The sequence below is a fragment of the Cyprinus carpio genome, chromosome B25 (genome assembly GCF_018340385.1).
Source record: "Cyprinus carpio isolate SPL01 chromosome B25, ASM1834038v1, whole genome shotgun sequence".
NCBI classification, from domain to species: Eukaryota; Metazoa; Chordata; class Actinopteri; order Cypriniformes; family Cyprinidae; genus Cyprinus; species Cyprinus carpio.
Genome location: NC_056621.1, coordinates 14,493,289 through 14,513,552, shown reverse-complemented (window position 1 = coordinate 14,513,552; position 20,264 = coordinate 14,493,289). Strand labels below are relative to the sequence as shown.

Here is a 20,264-nt window from a genome sequence, read left to right as displayed (position 1 = left end):
TGTGGCTGCTGAGCGCTCTTGAAGTGTTAGAGCCCTGAGGCTGTGATTTCAATCAGAGAAGAAGGCCATGCAGTTCTGCTTGACAAAATACACAGTCTGTATCCTGAAGGGGAGCATCCAACATTCTAGAGACTGGGGTGACAGAAGGCAAGGCAAGCTTTCTGTTCAATGAGACGAAGAGCACAATTATAGACTGTAAACATGTACTGTAATATGCCTTTTATATGCAGCTGGATTAACAATCCAACATTCTAGAGACTGGGAGTTCATCATAAGTTTGCTTTTCCTGCAACCATGGTCAGTATGAACATATAGACAAAGCACAAAAACAAAGCAGCATCAGTAAAACAACACTAAAAATCATGGCATGAGTATTTATTACAACATCAAACACTCCAATGATACACATAACAAAACAAAAATACTGAAATATTACTTTGAAAAATATAATATAAATGTGATGGTTCATGCAGGGATGTGTTTACATAAATAAAAGGTGATTCATATTTTATATATATATATATATATATATATATATTATATATATATATATATATATATATATATATATATATATAAATGTTATCTAATATATATATATATATATATATATATATATATATTAGATAACATTAGATTTGATAAAAATATTTAGAATATTTTTTCCTGCAAAATTACAAAACTTAAAAATAAATACTTTAATTAAAAAATATATTCATTTTTTGTGTAAGAAACTATTTTAAGAACACAGCATATTAAAATTACATTTCGGAAACTTATATTCTGAAAATTTAATGTAATTGAATATTTATTAAATTATTTAAATAATTATGTTTATTATTTGAAATGAACACAGCATATTAAAATTACATTTCGGAAACTTATTTTATGTATATATGTATACTGATGGTTGACTTGATGGTTCTTGAGGACTTGAGGTATATTTTTCTCTATAATTAATAATATAAAAATAACATAAAATGATAATTTAAATAATTTAAAACTAACTTACTGTAAAAGATGGCATTATATATTTTAAAAGTATATCTGTTTAATATATTTAATAATTTTATATTAAACACTCCAATGTTCATAACTGATAACAAAAATAAGAAGAAATATACTTTAAATTAAAAAATAGTTCAATACAAATAATTACAAGGTGATTCATAATTCATAATTTAAAAACTATAATTCCAGAATTGTTTTACTTTAAAAGTGTTGTCTTAAGATAATTATAAATATTATATATATATATATATATATTTATATATATATATACATACACACACACACACACACACACACGTTTTTTTTTAAATATTTTCATATAAAATATTTCATAATGTTTACTTGTGAACTTCATATGTCTATACTACAAAATATAAATTACTGCAAACCTTTACTAATAATTTAATATATATAAAATAATTAAAATATTGTTAATATACTTCATTGAAATACATTAATAAAATAAAATATATACGTTACAATGTACTTGTAGAAATTCAATGTATGATATTAATATTTATATTAATGCTATATAATATTTCTTTATAATTAATAGTGGAAATATTTTTATGATTAATTGTGGTTTTATTATGATGATGAAGTTTAGAGTATTTTGTTATTTTTTTTTTATATTTAGGTTTTTCTTTTTTTGTTTTACAGTGTGCACATGATCTTAAGTGTATTTATCTGAAGAGTGGACACATTTCAGTGAAGTTGGGGATGGTTTCAGATCTGCTGGTAAAACTGGGCCTTTCAAGTGCACTGCCAACCAGATGCTCTTATTTTAGCAAGCTCCCAGAACAGATAAAAGCCAAGATGTTGACAATTACTGTTTCAATTACTTTATCAATCTCCATAGACGACACACACTCACAGCCGTTATCTGCCCGACAACAGAAACCCAGCCGCAGGGCCTCTCTGGCGGATTTCTTTGGAAGTCTTACTAATTTAATTAAAGGGAAATTAGGTCTCAAAGAGGAGCACTGCAGATTACAACACCCACAGGGAAATGAAGTCAGAATGAAGTTTGTTTAATGGTGTGAGAAGGACTTCACTGAGAACTTTGGTTGAGAAGGCAATCTCGCTCACAAAGGGATGAGAGGATTCTCTTTTTACTTCATGTGTGCTGCTGTGGAAGGATAAATTGGGCGGCAGTCAAGAGCATTTCAAAAACAAACTGTAACAGCAAGTTCCTCTGTAGCGAGAAATATGCAAGCTTGAAAACTGCTCGGGTAATTTTCTCGCTGATGAAAAACTGGAAAAGGGCTCCTTCATGCCTCACTTCTCCCTCACGGCTCGGTCCGAGTGCTCGTTGAACACTTTCTGCTGAGGGTGTCAGAACGACTCGAGCCAGGCTGGACTGAGGTGTGCTCAGCCGTGATCTGCACTTGTAAAACATTAGTGAGGGTCAAAGCATTCAAACGTTTCCAGAGAAAGATAATAACCACACTCAGCCAAGGGTAGAGAGTGTCAAGGAAAAGGGAGGAGAAAGTGGATCATTTATGTCTACATTAATGAAAGATGTGCTGAGCATAAATCCAATTTGCACATTTCCCGTCGACTAGAAGAAAACTGGTGCACTTTAGAGTAAATGATGAAGAAAAATCACATGCACTTATCAGACAAAACCGCTTTTGGAAGTCAAAACAACATTTAGATTAGGAGACAATTTAGTTAAAGTAGATAATCAACATATTAAAGCAGGTGACAAAAACAAAATATCACTGCTTTTTAAAAAAATATTCTTTTGTTATTTTTAAACAAGAACAATGAATCAATAAATTGATATTTTTAAAATAAAATAAGTGATAGATTTAAGTCTGATCTATATTCATTTTCTATAGGACCTTATTAACGTATTTACAATGTAAAATTATGTGTTTGAAAACTGTGTTATGATGCTTACAATAATCATTGTTTTAATGGCTTTATAATTGCACATTATAATTTTGCCTAATGCATTTTAATATGGGAGAGTCATGTAGCAGAACGGTAGATTCTTTACAAGTAAACTTAAAATACTGTATTTTTAGTTAATTTTTATTTATTAATATAATAAATTATATAATGGAAATGTATTAATTATATTAATTAAACATATAAGTGTGTGTGTGTGTGTGTGTGTGTGTGTGTGTGTGTGTGTGTGTGTGTGTGTGTGTGTGTGTGTATCTGTCTAAATCTGTGTTAGTGAGCACTTCTCCTTTACCGAGATAATCCATCCACCTCACAGGTGTGGCATATCAAGATGCTGATTAGACAGCATGATTATTGTACAGGTGTGCCTTAGGCTGGCCACAATATAAGCCACTCTAAAATGTGCAGTTTTACTGTATTGGGGGGTCCATGGGGTTTGAAAACCAGTCAGTATCTGGTGTGACCACCATTTGCCTCACGCAGTGCAACACATCTCCTTCACATAGAGTTGATCAGGTTGTTGATTGTGGCCTCTGGAATGTTAGTCCACTCCTCTTCAATGGCTGTGTGAAGTTGCTGGATATTGGCAGGAACTGGAACACGCTGTCGTATACACCGATCCAGAGCACCCCAAACATGTCCGGTGAGTATGCTGGCCATGCAAGAACTGGGATGTTTTCAGCTTACAGGAATTGTGTTCAGATCCTTGCAACATGGGTCCGTGCATTATCATGCTGCAACATGAGATGATGGTCGTGGATGAATGGCACAACAGTGGGCCTCAGGATCTCGTCACGGTATCTCTGTGCATTCAAAATGCCATCAATAAAATGCACCTGTGTTGGTTGTCCATAACATACGGCTGCCCATACCATAACCCCACCGCCACCATGGGCCACTTGATTAACAACACTGACATCAGCAAACCGCTCACCCACACAATGCCATACACGCTGTCTGACATCTGCCCTGTACAGTGAAAACCGGGATTCATCCGTGAAGAGAACACCTCTCCAAAGTGCCAGACACCTTCGAATGTGAGCGTTTGCCCACTCAAGTCGGTTACGACGAGGAACTGCAGTCAGGTCGAGACCCGGATGAGGACGACGAGCATGCAGATGAGCTTCCCTGAGATGGTTTCTGACAGTTTGTGCAGAAATACTTTGGTTATGCAAACCAATTGTTGCAGCAGCTGTCCGGGTGGCTGGTCTCAGACGATCTTGGAGGTAAAGATATTGGATGTGGAGGTCCTGGGCTGGTGTGGTTACACGTGGTCTGCGGTTGTGAGGCCGGTTGGATGTACTGCCAAATTCTCTGAAATGCTTTTGGAGACAGCTTATGGTAGAGAAATTGTGGTTAAATTTGGTGTGAGGTGGTCTGGTGGACATTCCTGCAGTCAGCATGCCAATTGCATGCTCCCTCAAAACTTGCGACATCTGTGGCATTGTGCTGTGCGATAAAACTGCACATTTTAGAGTGGTCTTTTATCTTGGCCAGCCTAAGGCACACCTGTGCAATAATCATGCTGTCTAATCAGCATCTTGATATGCCATGCCTGTGGATGGATTATCTCGGCAAAGGGGAAGTGCTCACTAACACAGATTTAGACAGATTTGTGAACAGTATTTGAAAGAAATATGCCTTTTGTGTACATAGAAAAAGTCTTAAATCTTTGAGTTCAGCTCATGAAAAATGGAGACAAAAACAAAAGTGTTGCGTTTATCATGTTGTTCAGTGTACATATATATATATATATATATATATATATATATCTGTTTCACTCACCTGTTAACAGAAACTGTTTCACTCACCTGTTAAAAGGTGGGTACGGAAAGTATTCAGACCCCCTTACATTTTTCACTCTTTGTTATATTGCAGCCATTTGCTGAAATCATTTAAGTTCATTTTTTTTTTCTCATTAATGTACACACAGCACCCCATATTGACAGAAAAACACAGAATTGTTGACATTTTTGCAGATTTATTAAAAAAGAAAAACTGAAATATCACATGTTCCTAAGTATTCAGACCCTTTGCTGTGACACTCATATATTTAACTCAGGTGCTGTCCATTTCTTCTGATCATCCTTGAGATGGTGATGATGTTTTTGATTATACTGATTGGACTTGATTAGGAAAGCCACACACCTGTCTATATAAGACCTTACAGCTCACAGTGCATGTCAGACCAAATGAGAATCATGAGGTCAAAGGAACTGCCTGAAGAGCTCAGAGACAGAATTGTGACAAGGCACAGATCTGGCCAAGGTTACAAAAAAAATTTCTGCTGCACTTAAGGTTCCTAAGAGCACAGTGGCCTCCATAATCCTTAAATGGAAGACGTTTGGGATGACCAGAACCCTTCCTAGAGCTGGCCGTCCGACCAAACTGAGCTATCGGGGGAGAAGAGCCTGTGGGGGTGTTTTTCAGCTGCAGGGACAGGACGACTGGTTGCAATCGAGGGAAAGATGAATGCGGCCAAGTACAGGGATATCCTGGACGAAAACCTTCTCCAGAGTGCTCAGGACTTCAGACTGGGCCGAAGGTTCACCTTCCAACAAGACAATGACCCTAAGCACACAGCTAAAATAACGAAGGAGTGGCTTCACAACAACTCCATGACTGTTCTTAAATGGCCCAGCCAGAGCCCTGACTTAAACCCAATTGAGCATCTCTGGAGAGACCTGAAAATGGCTGTCCACCAATGTTTACCATCCAACCTGACAGAATTGGAGAGGATCTGCAAGGAGGAATGGCAGAGGTTCCCCGAATCCAGGTGTGAAAAACTTGTTGCATCTTTCCCAAAAAGACTCATGGCTGTATTAGATCAAAAGGGTGCTTCTACTAAATACTGAGCAAAGGGTCTGAATACTTAGGACCATGTGATTATTTCAGTTTTTCTTTTTTAATAAATCTGCAAAAATTTCAACAATTCTGTGTTTTTCTGCCAATATGGGGTGCTGTGTGTACATTAATGAGGAAAAAAAAAAGAACTTAAATGATTTTAGCAAATGGCTGAAATATAACAAAGATTGAAAAATTTAAGGGGGTCTGAATACTTTCCGTACCCACTGTGTGTGTGTATATTTTTTTTGTTATATATTGCATATATATCTTTTGAAGTGTATGTGTTGCATCAATATATTTTTATTAATAAAATTTTATTTATTGTATTATATATATACTTATATATTGCATGTATTATTAATTAATATTTTATATATTTAAAATTTTATATATATATATATATATATATATATATATATATATATATATATATTCATATATATATATATATATATATATTCATATATAGGCCTACACACTATAGCTATATATTTCCAGAATTTTCCACCATAAATGCATTTATATTTCCATAATTTACAATTATGCAATTGCCAATAAATAAATAAAGTAAGTAAATAAGTAAGTAGGGTAAAATAGGAAAGAGGAGGGTAAGGGGTCTCGGAGCAGATGTGGGCCTCATGTGGATGTAGCACACTGTTATGAATTATTATTTGATTCTGCTTCAGAAGAGAACAAACCCGCTGCTAAAACAAGGAGTCAAAATGTCCTCTGGGACCTCGGTGCGATGTAACACACTATTCATTTTTTTAGGGGTCGTGACAGATAACAGTATGACAATAGGCCCATATGCGTGCATTTTTGCATCATTATGGGGACTTTCCGTTGACATATATTGCTTATATAAAGTTAATTATATTTCTAAGATATACACCAGCCATTTATAGAAACATTTTGGAAAGTTTAGATTCGGATTAAGACACTATTCAGTCCCTATACAAGCTGTTTCCATTGTTAGTGTCGTTATGAAGTGCAAGTATTTTTAGTTTTACAGTCATTGTGGGAGCATTAGGTCACATTTCATCCATCTTCTGTCATCATTTACAAAGGAACTTATTCGTAACATGCTCTAAATTTATTGAAAAATTGCCGACAGGCCATATGAAACCATGACCCTCCTTCAGATTCGTTTTATGTCTTCAGTTTGACAAAGTCATATGTACATTTCTCATCTGTAATGTGTCGTTACATGTCGTTTATTGGCAGTCTTGAAGCCCTCTGAAGAGTAAATGAGAACACTATGCCTACTAGTGCACAGCACCAAACTTATTAACATTTCATTTTAAGAGGTTTAAGATCCATAACAAGTAACTCGTGTCACAACTCTCTCATGAAAATAAACTGAATGAACTGATGGATAGGCTGCATTACACTAGTATAGGCTACATACATCAAACAGTACTTAATAATGCGGAATTGTTCATAACGGTAGATGTAAACACTTTAAAATGGCAGGTTTATAGAATTATAAGCCTTTTATATTTCATTCCCCATTTATTTTATACTATTTTTTTATTCTCTTAGGCAATAGAGACCCCCAGTGGGCAAAATTATAATTACACTTTTTTCAACCGCTAATTAACTGCACTTCTCATGACGTAGACAAAAACATAAAGCAGCTAACATGATGTAGAGACTAAATGAGAAGTAAATTACTAAAATGTTTATCAAAAAGTTACAAAACGAGTTTCCCTTCTTTCCACGTAAAGACAAACTTGACTGGAGGCTAGCATCATCAAAAACACCTAGTTGAGGTAAATCTTTCCCATATTCAGTAATCATATGTTCCCTTGTAAAATGTCTCAAAGCGTCACAGTGGTGAAGCGGGTCAGTCAGGTCGATTGTACCCCAATCACCCGCAATATCTCTTTCTGTATCCGGATGTCCTGTGTGTTGATGTTAGCATCCCCTACCTGGCCGTCTTCGTACCTGAGGAAAGACAGACAATTGTGGGACACATGGTGAGTCAAAAGAGGCAGAATTTGTAATAAGACAATGTAATAAAGTGTGAAAATACTCACACAAAAAAGAAGCGTGTGCAGACGTGATCAGAAATCGGGCAAACCCAAATATTTCCATGTTTCTGTAGATCTTTGGAAGTTATTACTGTTGAGAGAAAAGTGCGTAAAAATGCCTAGGCCTACATCCATTTTTAGTGAATGACGAAATAGCTAATTTCAGGTTTGAATGTCCCCTTACCCTCACACAGGGCAACACAGTTTAGATTTCGACTCTGAAGAAACCTCGACTGTGTGGGTCGACACTGCAAAAGGAAAATGACACATTTAGCAGCGATACATACAATAGAAGATGGTAAGTGTCTTCTTTTACAAATTAGTGAAATGAGTGCAATCACAATGCAAGCTTCATATAGCTCTGCTTACATTGTTTCCAATCAGGATGACTCACCTAGTCTGATTAACTACAGATTACACCTGTAATACATCCATATGAGTCCAGTCTCTACAGATGGAGTTAATACCTGTAAGACAGTGTTGACCCGGTTGTAGTGCTGTACTAATTCCTCTTTAGTAGGCATGTGGTGCTGTCCCTTTCCCATTCCTGCACACAAATACAGTCTACAGTGAAAATGAATATAACAGTGCTATATGGATTGAAATGAACACTGCAGAAAAACAAATGATTTCAGATGCTGCTCAATCAAATGCTCAAGTTTCCTTATAAAAGTAATCTGGCAGTATTGATGGCACTTGGATATATATATATATATATATTATATATATATATATATATATATATATATATATATATATATATATATATATATATATATATATATATATATATATATCTCATACCGAATGATTATCGTATTCAAATATTGTGGTATTTATAAGACAATGATTTTCAAGATTTTTTTACACCTTTGCAAGGGGCCTCCTTTTTAGAATATGAAGGCAACTGTTTATTTTAATACATAAAGATACATTTATAGTGTGTGATACTGAAAGACAACATGTTGTGTAAATTACCTTTAATTACAGTATGTATATTAGATTTTTCTCAATCTAACCAGAAAAGTAATAATAATAATTATTATTATTCTAAATAAATTATTTTTATTGTGATTCATTTTGTGACCAGTTCTTTTATTCTAAAAAATATTACAAACAACTTATATTTATTGTGATTAATCTCATTCTCAGACCAGTTTTTTATTCTAAAAATATTATTAACAACTTTTATTTATTGTGATTAATCTCATAGTCAGACCAATTTTTAGAGAGAAATAAATATTATTATTTATATTTATTGTGATTATTCTCATAATCTCAGACAAGTATTAGTATTTTTTTAAACATAAATAATTTATATTTATTTTAATTAATCTGACCAATAATATAATAACAGTTTTTAGATAGAGGAATAAAACAGTTATATAACAGTTTTTAGATAGAGGAATAAAACAGTTATGATGTCAAACTTTTGTTTATTTCTCTTTCATATTTTAAGTGGACCCGACCCCCAATGGTATTACTATTATACAACCATGGCATCTGCCCAAAGTGTATCCAAAATGTCTTTGACTTTCAAAATGTTGCATCCTATAGACGAGCTCAAACTCTTACCTGAGTATCCAAATGAGATGCTGGAGATGGGGCTGAGGTAGATGCCCTTCCCATAGGCCGCCCCATGCAGTTGTGTCAAAGAGAACAAGAAGGCAGTTTGACCCAGACCCAATACGCTAAGCAGAAAATCTGTGGGTAACACACTATTGTTCTTCATTCACCACAATAAAAGTAACTGTGGTACCTGCAGTTTTGTGTAGGAGGCGTTTACAAGTCCATTTCGTAGAATAGAGTGCCAGTTTTCAATATGAGAACCACTGAAGACAGAGAACCAGTGATTAGTCAGTAATCATAAAAGAGTGAATATAAAATGATCTCCTACTAAACTGAAACCCACTGAAAAGCGAACGTGCTGCCGTGGAGTTTTCTAGCGGTGCGAAAGCGGGCCTCTTTAGCAGGCGGACTGCTGAGGAGCAGGAACTGATGGGAGGTGTGCATGAACTTCAGTTGCTGTTAGCAAAAAACGGAGGAGTGAAACAGAGGAAATAAAGGTTTAGTCACACTGTTATTTGAGAGATAATGTGATCAAACGCCCTTACCCTGCTGGAGGGGAGCTTGACAATGTGAGACCTGTTGCTGGATATAATCCTGAGAAGAAAAAGAAGATTAAGGGTCATTATGATAACAGGAACATAATGAAAACCTGAGAATTCTATTAAAGGAAACAGAGTTTCCCTCACCACTGCAGCAGAGGATGTGCAAGAGAGTCCAGTTTGTCCATCTGTTTCTTTATTTCAACATAAGGGCCCTGTAAAATATGAGTTTAGGTGTCCCGCATCCCCTTGACCAGGACTATGTGTGTAACATTGATGTAGCTATTGTGAGTCGCAGTCATAGCGCCACCAACTGGCAACAGGAAGTGTGTCACTTACAACAGGCTATGAAATCGGTTTCTTATATTTACCAGAATTGCTTCAAACTTGGTCACAATAATGTTAAGAACAATAAAAGAATTCTTGATATCTCAAATAGTGCTGTGATATAAAAGTGAAGCTATTTTGTATGGATACAAAATCCAGATTCTTTTTCTCACAATCATGAGTTTCAAAAATCCTACAATTCAGACTTTTTTTTCCCCCTAGAATAATGAGTTTATTTCTTGCAGTTGTGAGTTTACATTGTGCAATTCTGACTGTTTCCTTAAAAGTCCAATATGGACTTATTCCATGAGAAATGCAAATTATTGACTCGCAATTGCAAGTTTACATCTCGCAATTCATACTTTTCAGAGAGAATTCTCAGAATTCTGAGTTTACATCTCGCAATTCTGTTTTTGCACTTTGAATTACTCACTTGTGTTATTTCTCGGATTGATGTAATGCTGTCTAATGCTCTCTGTAGTCGCTCGTAACTTCTTTTCTATAAGTGGAAAATGAATGAAGAAGGTCGCAGAGTCATTATAAAGATGAAACGGGAAAATTCTAAAACTGATATTTATTCATTTGATCTGATAAAGTATCTACCTTCGGATTGAAGGCCAGAGACTTGGGGTCATGGGGGTCAACAACAGAGGGGTAAGGGTCAAAGATGATGCTTTTACGGGCAGATTCAAGTGCAGCACGACACATTGCCACCAGCAGGTCCACTACCTGTACAAACACATAACATATTATATAAAATACCAATCAGGTCATATATAAACAATAGAAGTCTCCGGTATATCTCCATTTAACAATATAAACGTGTGTGTGATACCTCAGCTCCTGTAGCTACGTCTTCTGCAGCTCCTGACATGACACCCAGAGTATTGAAGGAGAACACGCACAGTTCCCTCGTACAGACAGCAGGCTAAACAATACACGTACACAAAAGAAACTGAGATGATAGTTTTATGGATTTACTGGTGTGCATTTTAATGGAGCATCCCAAGAATCTGTTGTACCTTGAGCATGGAACCATTCTGAAAGACGTGCTGTTCATCACAGACAACACAATAATCGTTCAGAGTGGGGATCCTCTGCTCTGAGTACTTCATAACCTAAAGGACGAAAGATGGATAAATAGGTTGTAATATCATTAAACGGAAAGGATGCAGAGAAAGAGACATTTATAGTTATATGAAAGCTAAAGAGATGCACGTCGATTGAAACAGCCAAACACAATCAAGTATGCAAATAAATGCAAGAAAACTGACTGCAATTCATTATGCAAATATTCAAAGAGTTTTACATTTAACCCGGTTGAGGTTTACCTGTACGAGGAAGCCGTACTCCAGGGTTGGGATGCTCTTGCAGTGAATGAGAGCTTGTGAGGAGAAGAAGAGCTGAATGAGCTGTCTGGTGGTGATGTGCACGGTGGATCTCGAGCCTGGGACGGCCACAGTCTATTGAATTTGACATAAATTGCTTAATATATTTATAAATAAAAATAATGTTTTCCACAAACATCTTTTCGACATTGATAACCAAAAGAAATATTTCCTGAGCACCAAAACCAGATTATTAGGCTTATTTGTATGGTTTCTTGTGGATCTTGTGACTGGAGTAATGATACTGACAATTCAGCTTTGCATCACAGGAATAAATTACATTTGAAAAATATATTAAAATACGAAAACAGTTGTTTTTTTTTGATTTTATTTTTTTTAATAGTATTAATTTTTTTAATGAATGCTTAATTAGTATGATTAATTTTTTTGTTAAGCATTAATAAGTATTTCTTTCCGAAAAGTCTAAATGATACATATATACATCATTATAATATATAGGCATGTTCAAACACACTTGTCCAATTGGGCTGGAGGTGTGCAGTTCTCTTTTGGTGCAGGACATGGAGCGGCTCATCAAGCGGGTCACTCTCAACTCCTGTCCAGCTGGCCTTGTCTTCACCCCAGGGCCCTGAATCAGAGGAACACTGGAGCATCTGAGGAACAAAAAAAATTATATACATATTATACATCAATTTTTATTTTTCATTTACTCTCTGGAGTGTTTTGAATCTTACTTGGTTATCGGTGAGAAGATGCTAAGTCCAGCCCTGAACTTCTTGATGGTTCCTCCAGCCTTAAACCAGCTGTGTCTCTTCCTCTGTTGGGCGTTCAGGAACTCATTGCTTAGATGTTTCCATTGATTAGATATAAACGTGCTGAGAATTCTGGGAGAAGACATCAATATTTGTTGGTGTAATCATTACAGAGGCATGTGCAGTATGTCACGCTGTACAAAACAGAATAGAAAGACTACCTTTTGAGCTGAACCCCAAGGCAGAAACAATCTTTACAAGTTGGCTGGAACACCTCCACAGTGGGCTCTGGAAGCGGTTGAGATGCTTCAGTTGAGTCACTTCCTGTCTTTTGTAACTGACATAGTCATTTATTACTCACCTGGTCCATCTAGATACTGGGACAGTGAGAAGCGAAGGCGTAGAATGATTGGCTCTGTCCTCGTGACCTTCCATGCTGACGCCACCTCCTCCTGCAAACATACATAGGGCATGTGAACTTTTTGCTATGTAAATATGCATATCAGCTTATGTATTTTCAGTGGCAGGTAGAATCTAGCTAAATATATTACAGTATCTGTGGATCTCTTACATCCAGGAAGCTGACGTTAATGTGTAGCTCAATATCGACATCATCAATGGTCTCATACTCCCTGAAATATCGACAGCAGACACAAAGTCTGAGAAGTTAGAGAAGTTTTTTGGGACAATAATCAAAATAATAAAATATTCATTAGATTAACAAATGACGTAACCCTTATATGCAAGCTCAACTGATTTCCTTTTATTCACACACTGTATTAGCATTTCATGGGGCTTGTATAAGCTTTGTGGCTCTTAATGTACCTGACAGAAACAGCACTTTCAGAATAGATGTCCCTCACTGCTCCAACATCAATGTCCAGCTGTGGATGTCGACTCAGGTCAGTGGTGTAATGACCCTGCAAACAAACAGGCTTTGTCGTAGTAATGAGGAGTCAATTCACGGTACATTTCATGTCCATTGATCATAATTATTCTTTTTCCAACGCTTTTTTTTATTTTATTTATAAGCATATCATAATCTTACACAAATATTTTGTGCATCCCATGTTTGTTTGCTTGAAATTGTTTTGATGTCCCAGTGCCTGTTTTTGAAGTAAGTCTTGAGTTCTACATAAAACTGAATCTATATTGAATTTATTTCTTAACTATTACTTCTGTAAAACTTTTAGACTGCATTTAAATTTAATTATTTACAATATATATTATCATATCATCAAACATTGTCAAATATGTTACTGAGCCAGAGGAATTTTAGTATCATTAATATATGAAACTAAATTGATTAAATTAATTTTTATAAAGTTTTAGTCAATTAATAATAATAATAAACTTTCATATAGCGCCTTTCTGCAAACTCAAAATCGCTAGTTTATATATATATTAAGTTAATATTTATTTTATTTCAAGTAATGACATTACTGACTAATTTTTAAGTAGTTTTAGTTAATGATAATAACCCTTTACTAAATGAAAAATTAATTATTATTCATTAACAGGGGACAGATACAGATACTCTTCATTTTGGCAAGAAATCTGAAGCAAGTTCAGGTAATCTGAAAAACTGGAGCCATCTGCTGCTCCTCATACTACGGAGCCGCCCATAAACCTACACTAATCCCCTGAAAACCCCACAATGCACTTTGGTAACCCCAATGTATTCTACAATCATCCACTGTAGTATGTATGTAGATAGACAAAACAAACAGATAGTAGATAAAATACACCTAGACAGATAGATAAAATACAATAATGAATTAACAAAATGAGCTTTGTTTGCTAATTTAGCAAATTAGCTTGAGGTTTAGCATGTATTTCAGGTAGATTGTTTGGTAATATGCTAACCTGGGCTCCGTAGAAGAAATCCTCACCATCGCTGTCGCCATCCGAGTCCTCATCGCTCCAGAATTGCTCACCGATGCTCTGAAAGAGTAATCACAGGTCAATCATAGCTAATTTCCCCTGTGATGCGCTAATTCATTACCCATCCCCCATTCATTAGACACTGAATAGCCTTTATAAGTCAGTCTGTAATCCACTCAATGGGGTGACTGTGTCAGTAGGGCAGCCTACATCTTAGATCATCAGCTTGAACTGGGTATATTGTCCATCAAGGCACCTTATTTGCTTTAAGTGGATTAGATAATGGTTAGGATATGTGATTTTCATACCATGCTGTTCATAGATGCTGCTCTAGTGAGTTTACGCTGCCACATTCATCCATTCCAGCTAAGTGTGGTTAGGCTAGGCTGGTTTGGGACGTCAACACAGGTTGAACAAAGCCGACGGAAGGGCTGCGCTCATTTTCTGGAGTCCATTAGCAAAGTCATCTCCATGGCAATCTGCAACAACACAATGCAAGAGAGGCAATTCCTTAAACGTCCATTTAGAGTTCATTTGTGTCACCACATATTGACTCCACATGCTGTGTACATTATAGAACACTTATAATGTACTTTAAATTACTGCATGTATGTATTTGATGTGGTGAGTTAAATTTGATTTTAAGTACAGCAATTTATTAATATGTATTTTTCTATATAGATTTAAATTTAATAATTAAATGTAGACCGACGTCATTTGTCCTGTGATACACCTGTTGGATGCTCTGATAATTTCTTTAAACAATAAATGAACAAAAATATAAATGAATAAAACATAATATGAGCACAAGAATCCATCAAATATTTAACTAGTTCAATTGCATTAGATCTGCACTATAATAGAAAATTCCATTCTTACCTCTTGAAGACAAGGCGGATGCTTTGAATGAGGTCTGTTTGTCATAACCTTAACAAAACATCCCAAAATTCCCCACACCAGGAAGCGTATATAGGTAAAGTGAGTCAGCTGACACAAAGAATCTTAATTAGAAATGTGTGCATCTATTGTCTGGCCGTCCCTGTTTCTTGTCTGGCTCCTCTCATGGGTTGCTTTTCTCGCTGTCTCCGCTGTCTGCTTTCTCCCTGACAACACACGACAGCTTGGGCATGCTCAGTGCGTGCCGTCCGGGTCATGAGACCGGCAGCTGACAGCCAGTGTCCTAGTAACACAAGGGGAGGAGGGGTGAGCAGAAAAGACATGCCTGGTAGATCATGGAACAGAAGATCAAATGCAACCCCCTGCGTGTCCATGACCTGATATTTTCATCTCTTAATGCATGCTGTGTTCAAATGCAACCCCCTGTGTGTGTGTGGGTGTGTCTGTGTGTGTGTGTGTGTGTGTGACATTCATTTAATAAAGGGTGGATCTGTTGCTCTTTTCTGTTGTGTTGAGTCATGTTTTCTATTCTATATTCTATTTTAATTTGTTCTGTTTGTCTGTGCAGTGCTGTGTTCTATTTTATTAAATATTTTTTTCAATTAAGTTATTTATGTTCTGTTCTATTTTATTCTATTCTATTGAATTCCATTTTGTGTTGTTGTTGTTGTTGTCTGTTTTGTTTTTTTTATTTATGTTGAGTTCTATTCTATCTTTTATTCGAATGTGTTCTTTTATGGTGTGTTAAGTTCTATTCCGTCGTGTTCTAATCTATTGTGTTGAGTTTTGCTTTCTATTCTATATTCTGTTCTAATTCATTCTATTTATTTTTGCAGTGTTGTTTTCTGTTTGATTGTTTTATTCTAGTCAGTCCTTTTATGCTGTTCTGTTCTATTCTGTTCTATTCTATTGTGGTGAGTTGAATTCTATTATGTGTTTTCATCTGTTTTGTTTTTCTGTTTCATGTTGAGTTCTAATCTACTGTTTTATTCTATTTCTTTTCTTTTATGGTGTGTTGAGTTCTATTCTATCGTGTTCTAGCCTATTGTGTTGAGTTATATTTTCTATTATATATTATGTTCTAATGCATTCTATTTATTTTTGCAGTATTTTCTATGTAATGTTTTATTCTGTTCAGTTATTTTATGCTGTGTTCTGTTCTGTTCTATTCTATTTTATTCTATTCTGGTGAGTTGAATTTCCATTATGTGTTCTCATCTATTCAGTTTTTTTCTGTTTGATGTTAAGTTCTACTGTTTTATTCAATTTCTTTTATTTTATGGTGTGTTAATTTATATTATGTTGTGTTCTAGCCTATTGTGTTGAGTTCTGTTTTATTCAATGCTATTCTTTTGATTCAAGTTTAATTTTATGCTGTGCTGTTTTATTTTGTTCTATTTGGGTGTCTTGTGGAGTTCTGTTCTAATGTTTTAATCTATTCTGTTTTATGGTGTGTTGAGTTTTTATTCTATTATGATCTTTTGTAGTAAGTTGAATTTCATTCTGTGCTCTGTTTGAATTTCAATTTTATCATGTTCTATTCTGAGCTGTGTGGTTTGGTGTTCTGCTCTTCGGTGATGTGTTAAGTTCTATTCTATTTTTCTGCGTTCTATTCTGTTCGGTTCTTCTGTGGTGTGTTGAGCTCTTTTTTATTCTGTTGTGTTCTATTCTGTTATTTAATGTTACATTCTATACTACTGTTGTATTATATCATATCTGGATCTGCTGAGTTGTGTTCTGTTCAATTTTTCTATTATGTCGTGCTTTGTTTTTTGTTCTATTGTATTCTGTTCAATCCTGTATTGTTCTGTTCGTTATAGCAAATCAGTGGGCACTGTTACGCTTAATGTTTAATAGATTAAAACGATTATAAATATTCATATGAATTTTCCTGACGGGCCTCAGTCCTCAACAAAAACATCCTGTTTCAAGTATGTTAAGCTTTCAACAAAATCATTTTCATAATTTATAATTTTAACAAGAACTTTGGATGGATAAAAATAGGTTGCTTTGTGACAGTACCTCATCATTTAGTCATTCTAGTGGGTGGGGAACAACACAGGAGGTCTGAAAGAGATGGATGGCGGTGGAGACTGTGTAAGTGCGGCCCATTTAACTGTCAGAACGGTACAAAGCAGAGGAGATCATGAACACACAAGAATTTAACCTCCCAATGGCCCAAACGGTCCCATTTGTATCATGTTCACATTACACCAAGGGTGTTTTTTTAGACATACATCTTTCCAGTACAAAATCAGTACCAAAATCATTTCTTTTACAATATGCAAGTCATTTGTGTGATCTCAGACACAACATCCTGGCCTTAATTTATAATTATCCAGGTCTCAGGTACCTGGTAATGTTGGAGCACACTTATGCAGGTACTGCAGATGTAGCACTAGGACCCACCTAAAAACTACATAAAGTCACTGTGTACATTACAGAAGGTTCAAGATGGCACAGTTAAAATGTTAAATGTTTGTTTAAGTGTTTATTTGTTTAGTTAATGTGTTTTTTTTCGTTTTGTTAATGTGATGTCTGACTGTTGTTATTTTAGATGTATTACAGTACTAGTTAATTAAATGTTTAATTAAGGTTGTATTTGGAAGTAGTTATATTATTTTGATTATTAAACAAACTATATGCATTAATAATTAAATACTTTATAAAATATTTAAATAAAATTAATTCTCTTAAAGGGATATTCCACCCCAAAATGAAAATTTTGTCATCAATCACTTCCAAACCCTTAAAATCTTTGTTGATCTTCGGAACACAATTTAAGATATTTTGGATGAAAACCGGGAGGCTTGTGACTGTCCCATTGACTGCCAAGTAAAATACACTGTCAAGGTCAGAAAAGTATGAAAAGCATCATCAGAATAGTCAATCTGCCATCATATTTTACTTGGCAGTTAATGGGACAGTCACAAGCCTCCCGGTTTTCATCCAAAATATCTTAAATTGTGTTCCGAAGAGGAATGAAGCTTTTACGGGTTAAGTGATTGATGACAAAATTTTCATTTTGGGGTGGAGTATCCCTTTAAATGCCTCTATAATACTCATAAGCCATTTATCTTATATCAGTTCTTTGTGGGATGTATGAAACGGCACATTTGTGCCTGCATATGCACCAGAGACAGCTGAACCTCAATTAAAAGTGTATTTACCACAACAAACCTTATCTGCCAATGTCTGGAGATACGAAAGAATAGAGGATGTGTCAAACAGAGTATTGGGAAAATATCTACTGTTTGCCAAGAGTACTGGCTGCTGCAGATGTAGATTAAAAGAAGGGTGTGCCTTGACTGCAGGGTGTTTAAATATAACCTCTTCATACAGAGACAGGATACACTTACAGACACAAGCTGTCCAAGCAGCTAACCTGATGTTTTCAGTACTGTCTATTGTCCACTAGAGGGAGATAGTGATTGTCTTACTCATAGAAACATCAACAGAAGAGGGAACAAAACACAGCATAAAATAACTGATTAGAATAAAACATGAAATAGAAAATACTGTAAAAATAAATAGAATGCATTAGAACAGAATATACAATAGAAAATATAACTAGGATAGGGAAAAAAAAGAATAGTAATTTAAACACCATAAAAGAACACATTCAAATAAAAGATAAAAGACAGAAAAGGGTGAAAACAAATCTTTGGGTAGTTATCTCTCTTAAAATTAAATCAGGTGAAACATGGTGTGCTAGATGACTATATTATTACAGTACATGAATGCATCAAAGAGATTGACATTAAACATACATTAAGTAATATTAATGTTAATAGCAGATGCTTTCTAATGACTTATTACTTATAATACTTAATACTTTGCCAGTACATGCTGCTTGTGAAGTATGCATGAAACTGCAAACCTGTAATTCAGATCAATGTATGATATGATAAAGCAAACCCATACCTATAAGGTGTCCAAAACTGCCAGGTGTATTTTAAGAGCTTAGCTTTTCATATTTCACTTGACAAGGGCTTCCTTGAGACGTGCCCTTTGACTTGGAGAACATACTGTACCAGAGGATGAAAATGTCCTCCCTAGAAGTGAATCAAAAAGACAGGCAATAAAGAAATGACTTTGCCTAGAAACCCATTTTAAAACATGATTGTTAGCGGGCAAAACTGTATGGCCTAATGTTAGACAGGAAGTTATGCATTTTTAAAGGTCACCCATACTGTTACCCATCAATCAACATGTCTGCGAAACGAGCAACGACTTTCGAGTTTGCACACTGAAGGGTAAGTATGTGTAGTGAATTTAATGATAGACTAATTATGACAAACATTTGGATATATAGGCCTATGCAAAGCATCAGATGATCTGACCTTTCCTACTCTGTGGAAATGGCATACAGAACAGGCACCAAATCAAACAAGCAGCTCTTCTATCATGGGCATCAAAGTTTCAGCTGTAGGCCTTGAGCTATTATTAGTACTCCAGATGCCTGTAATGGCTGGTATTTATGAAATGACATGAAGGAGTGGTGAGGGTGTTGGGTAAAGGCCTACTGTAAACAGTAAGGAGTGAAATAGAATTGTAATTTAATTAGCAATAAAAATCAAATAGAATGGGAAATATTACATGGAAATCTGAATTCATATAATAAAATGTTTGTAACGTGTTTTTATTTATTAAATCCCAAAATGAAACGATCACACTCACTCCTTTTCATATGAGGGTATCAAGTTCCTATTAATCTCCGGGTGGTTTCTGATTGGCTGAGGTTAAAAAAACATTCGCCCCAAGTGAGATAGTCCTCAATATATATCATAATCATATGAGGGTATCAAGTTCCTATTAATCTCCGGGTGGTTTCTTTAGTATTAATATTATTAATTCAAAATCCTGAACTACACAGACCCTGTCGGAGGAATACGCTGAGCTGTGGGAAGTAGTGCCGGTCAGTTCAGACTGGATAAGTTAAGACAGTGGCGGAGGAAGAGATCAGAAGTTCCTGCAGGCGTGCGTTCATCTTCAGAGGTAGGAGGCACTGAGCTCAATAGATTACAAAAATAGCAATGTGCGCTAACAAAAGACATATAGTCAATTTTGATTTCGTTTGTACTTTAAACAGGGCAGATAAAAATAGATACTACGAGCTGAACGCACGCTTTAGCTGTTTGG

The 20,264-nt window shown here is 35.4% G+C and overlaps 1 protein-coding gene across 1 annotated transcript; it reads right to left on the bottom strand.

The window, feature by feature from the left end:
* Positions 1-6,970: 6,970 nt before the first annotated feature.
* Positions 6,971-17,575, bottom strand: parp6b (poly (ADP-ribose) polymerase family, member 6b). The gene is made up of 24 exons (XM_042753164.1): positions 17,145-17,575; positions 15,105-15,405; positions 14,534-14,704; positions 14,208-14,285; positions 13,167-13,261; positions 12,913-12,973; positions 12,703-12,793; positions 12,563-12,629; positions 12,324-12,473; positions 12,104-12,242; positions 11,572-11,703; positions 11,263-11,358; positions 11,076-11,168; positions 10,844-10,969; positions 10,674-10,739; positions 10,061-10,128; positions 9,920-9,968; positions 9,718-9,830; positions 9,565-9,637; positions 9,381-9,450; positions 8,273-8,352; positions 7,990-8,053; positions 7,812-7,896; positions 6,971-7,719 (listed from the first exon to the last, which is right to left on the bottom strand). Exons 3-24 carry the CDS (start codon positions 14,576-14,578, stop codon positions 7,623-7,625), a joined length of 1,938 nt encoding a protein of 645 aa, XP_042609098.1. The 5' UTR covers positions 14,579-14,704; positions 15,105-15,405; positions 17,145-17,575; the 3' UTR covers positions 6,971-7,622.
* Positions 17,576-20,264: the final 2,689 nt, after the last annotated feature.

Bases quoted from the DNA above. Each gene is read 5' to 3' on its own strand.
- parp6b (XM_042753164.1), bottom strand. From the start codon at position 14,578: ATGTGGCAGCGTAAACTCACTAGAGCAGCATCTATGAACAGCATG. The intron at 12,243-12,323 runs GTAAGATTCAAA...TTTGTTCCTCAG, and splicing joins ATCTTCTCACCGATAACCAA to ATGCTCCAGTGTTCCTCTGA. The intron at 10,970-11,075 runs GTATCACACACA...GTGTTTGTACAG, and splicing joins ACGTAGCTACAGGAGCTGAG to GTAGTGGACCTGCTGGTGGC.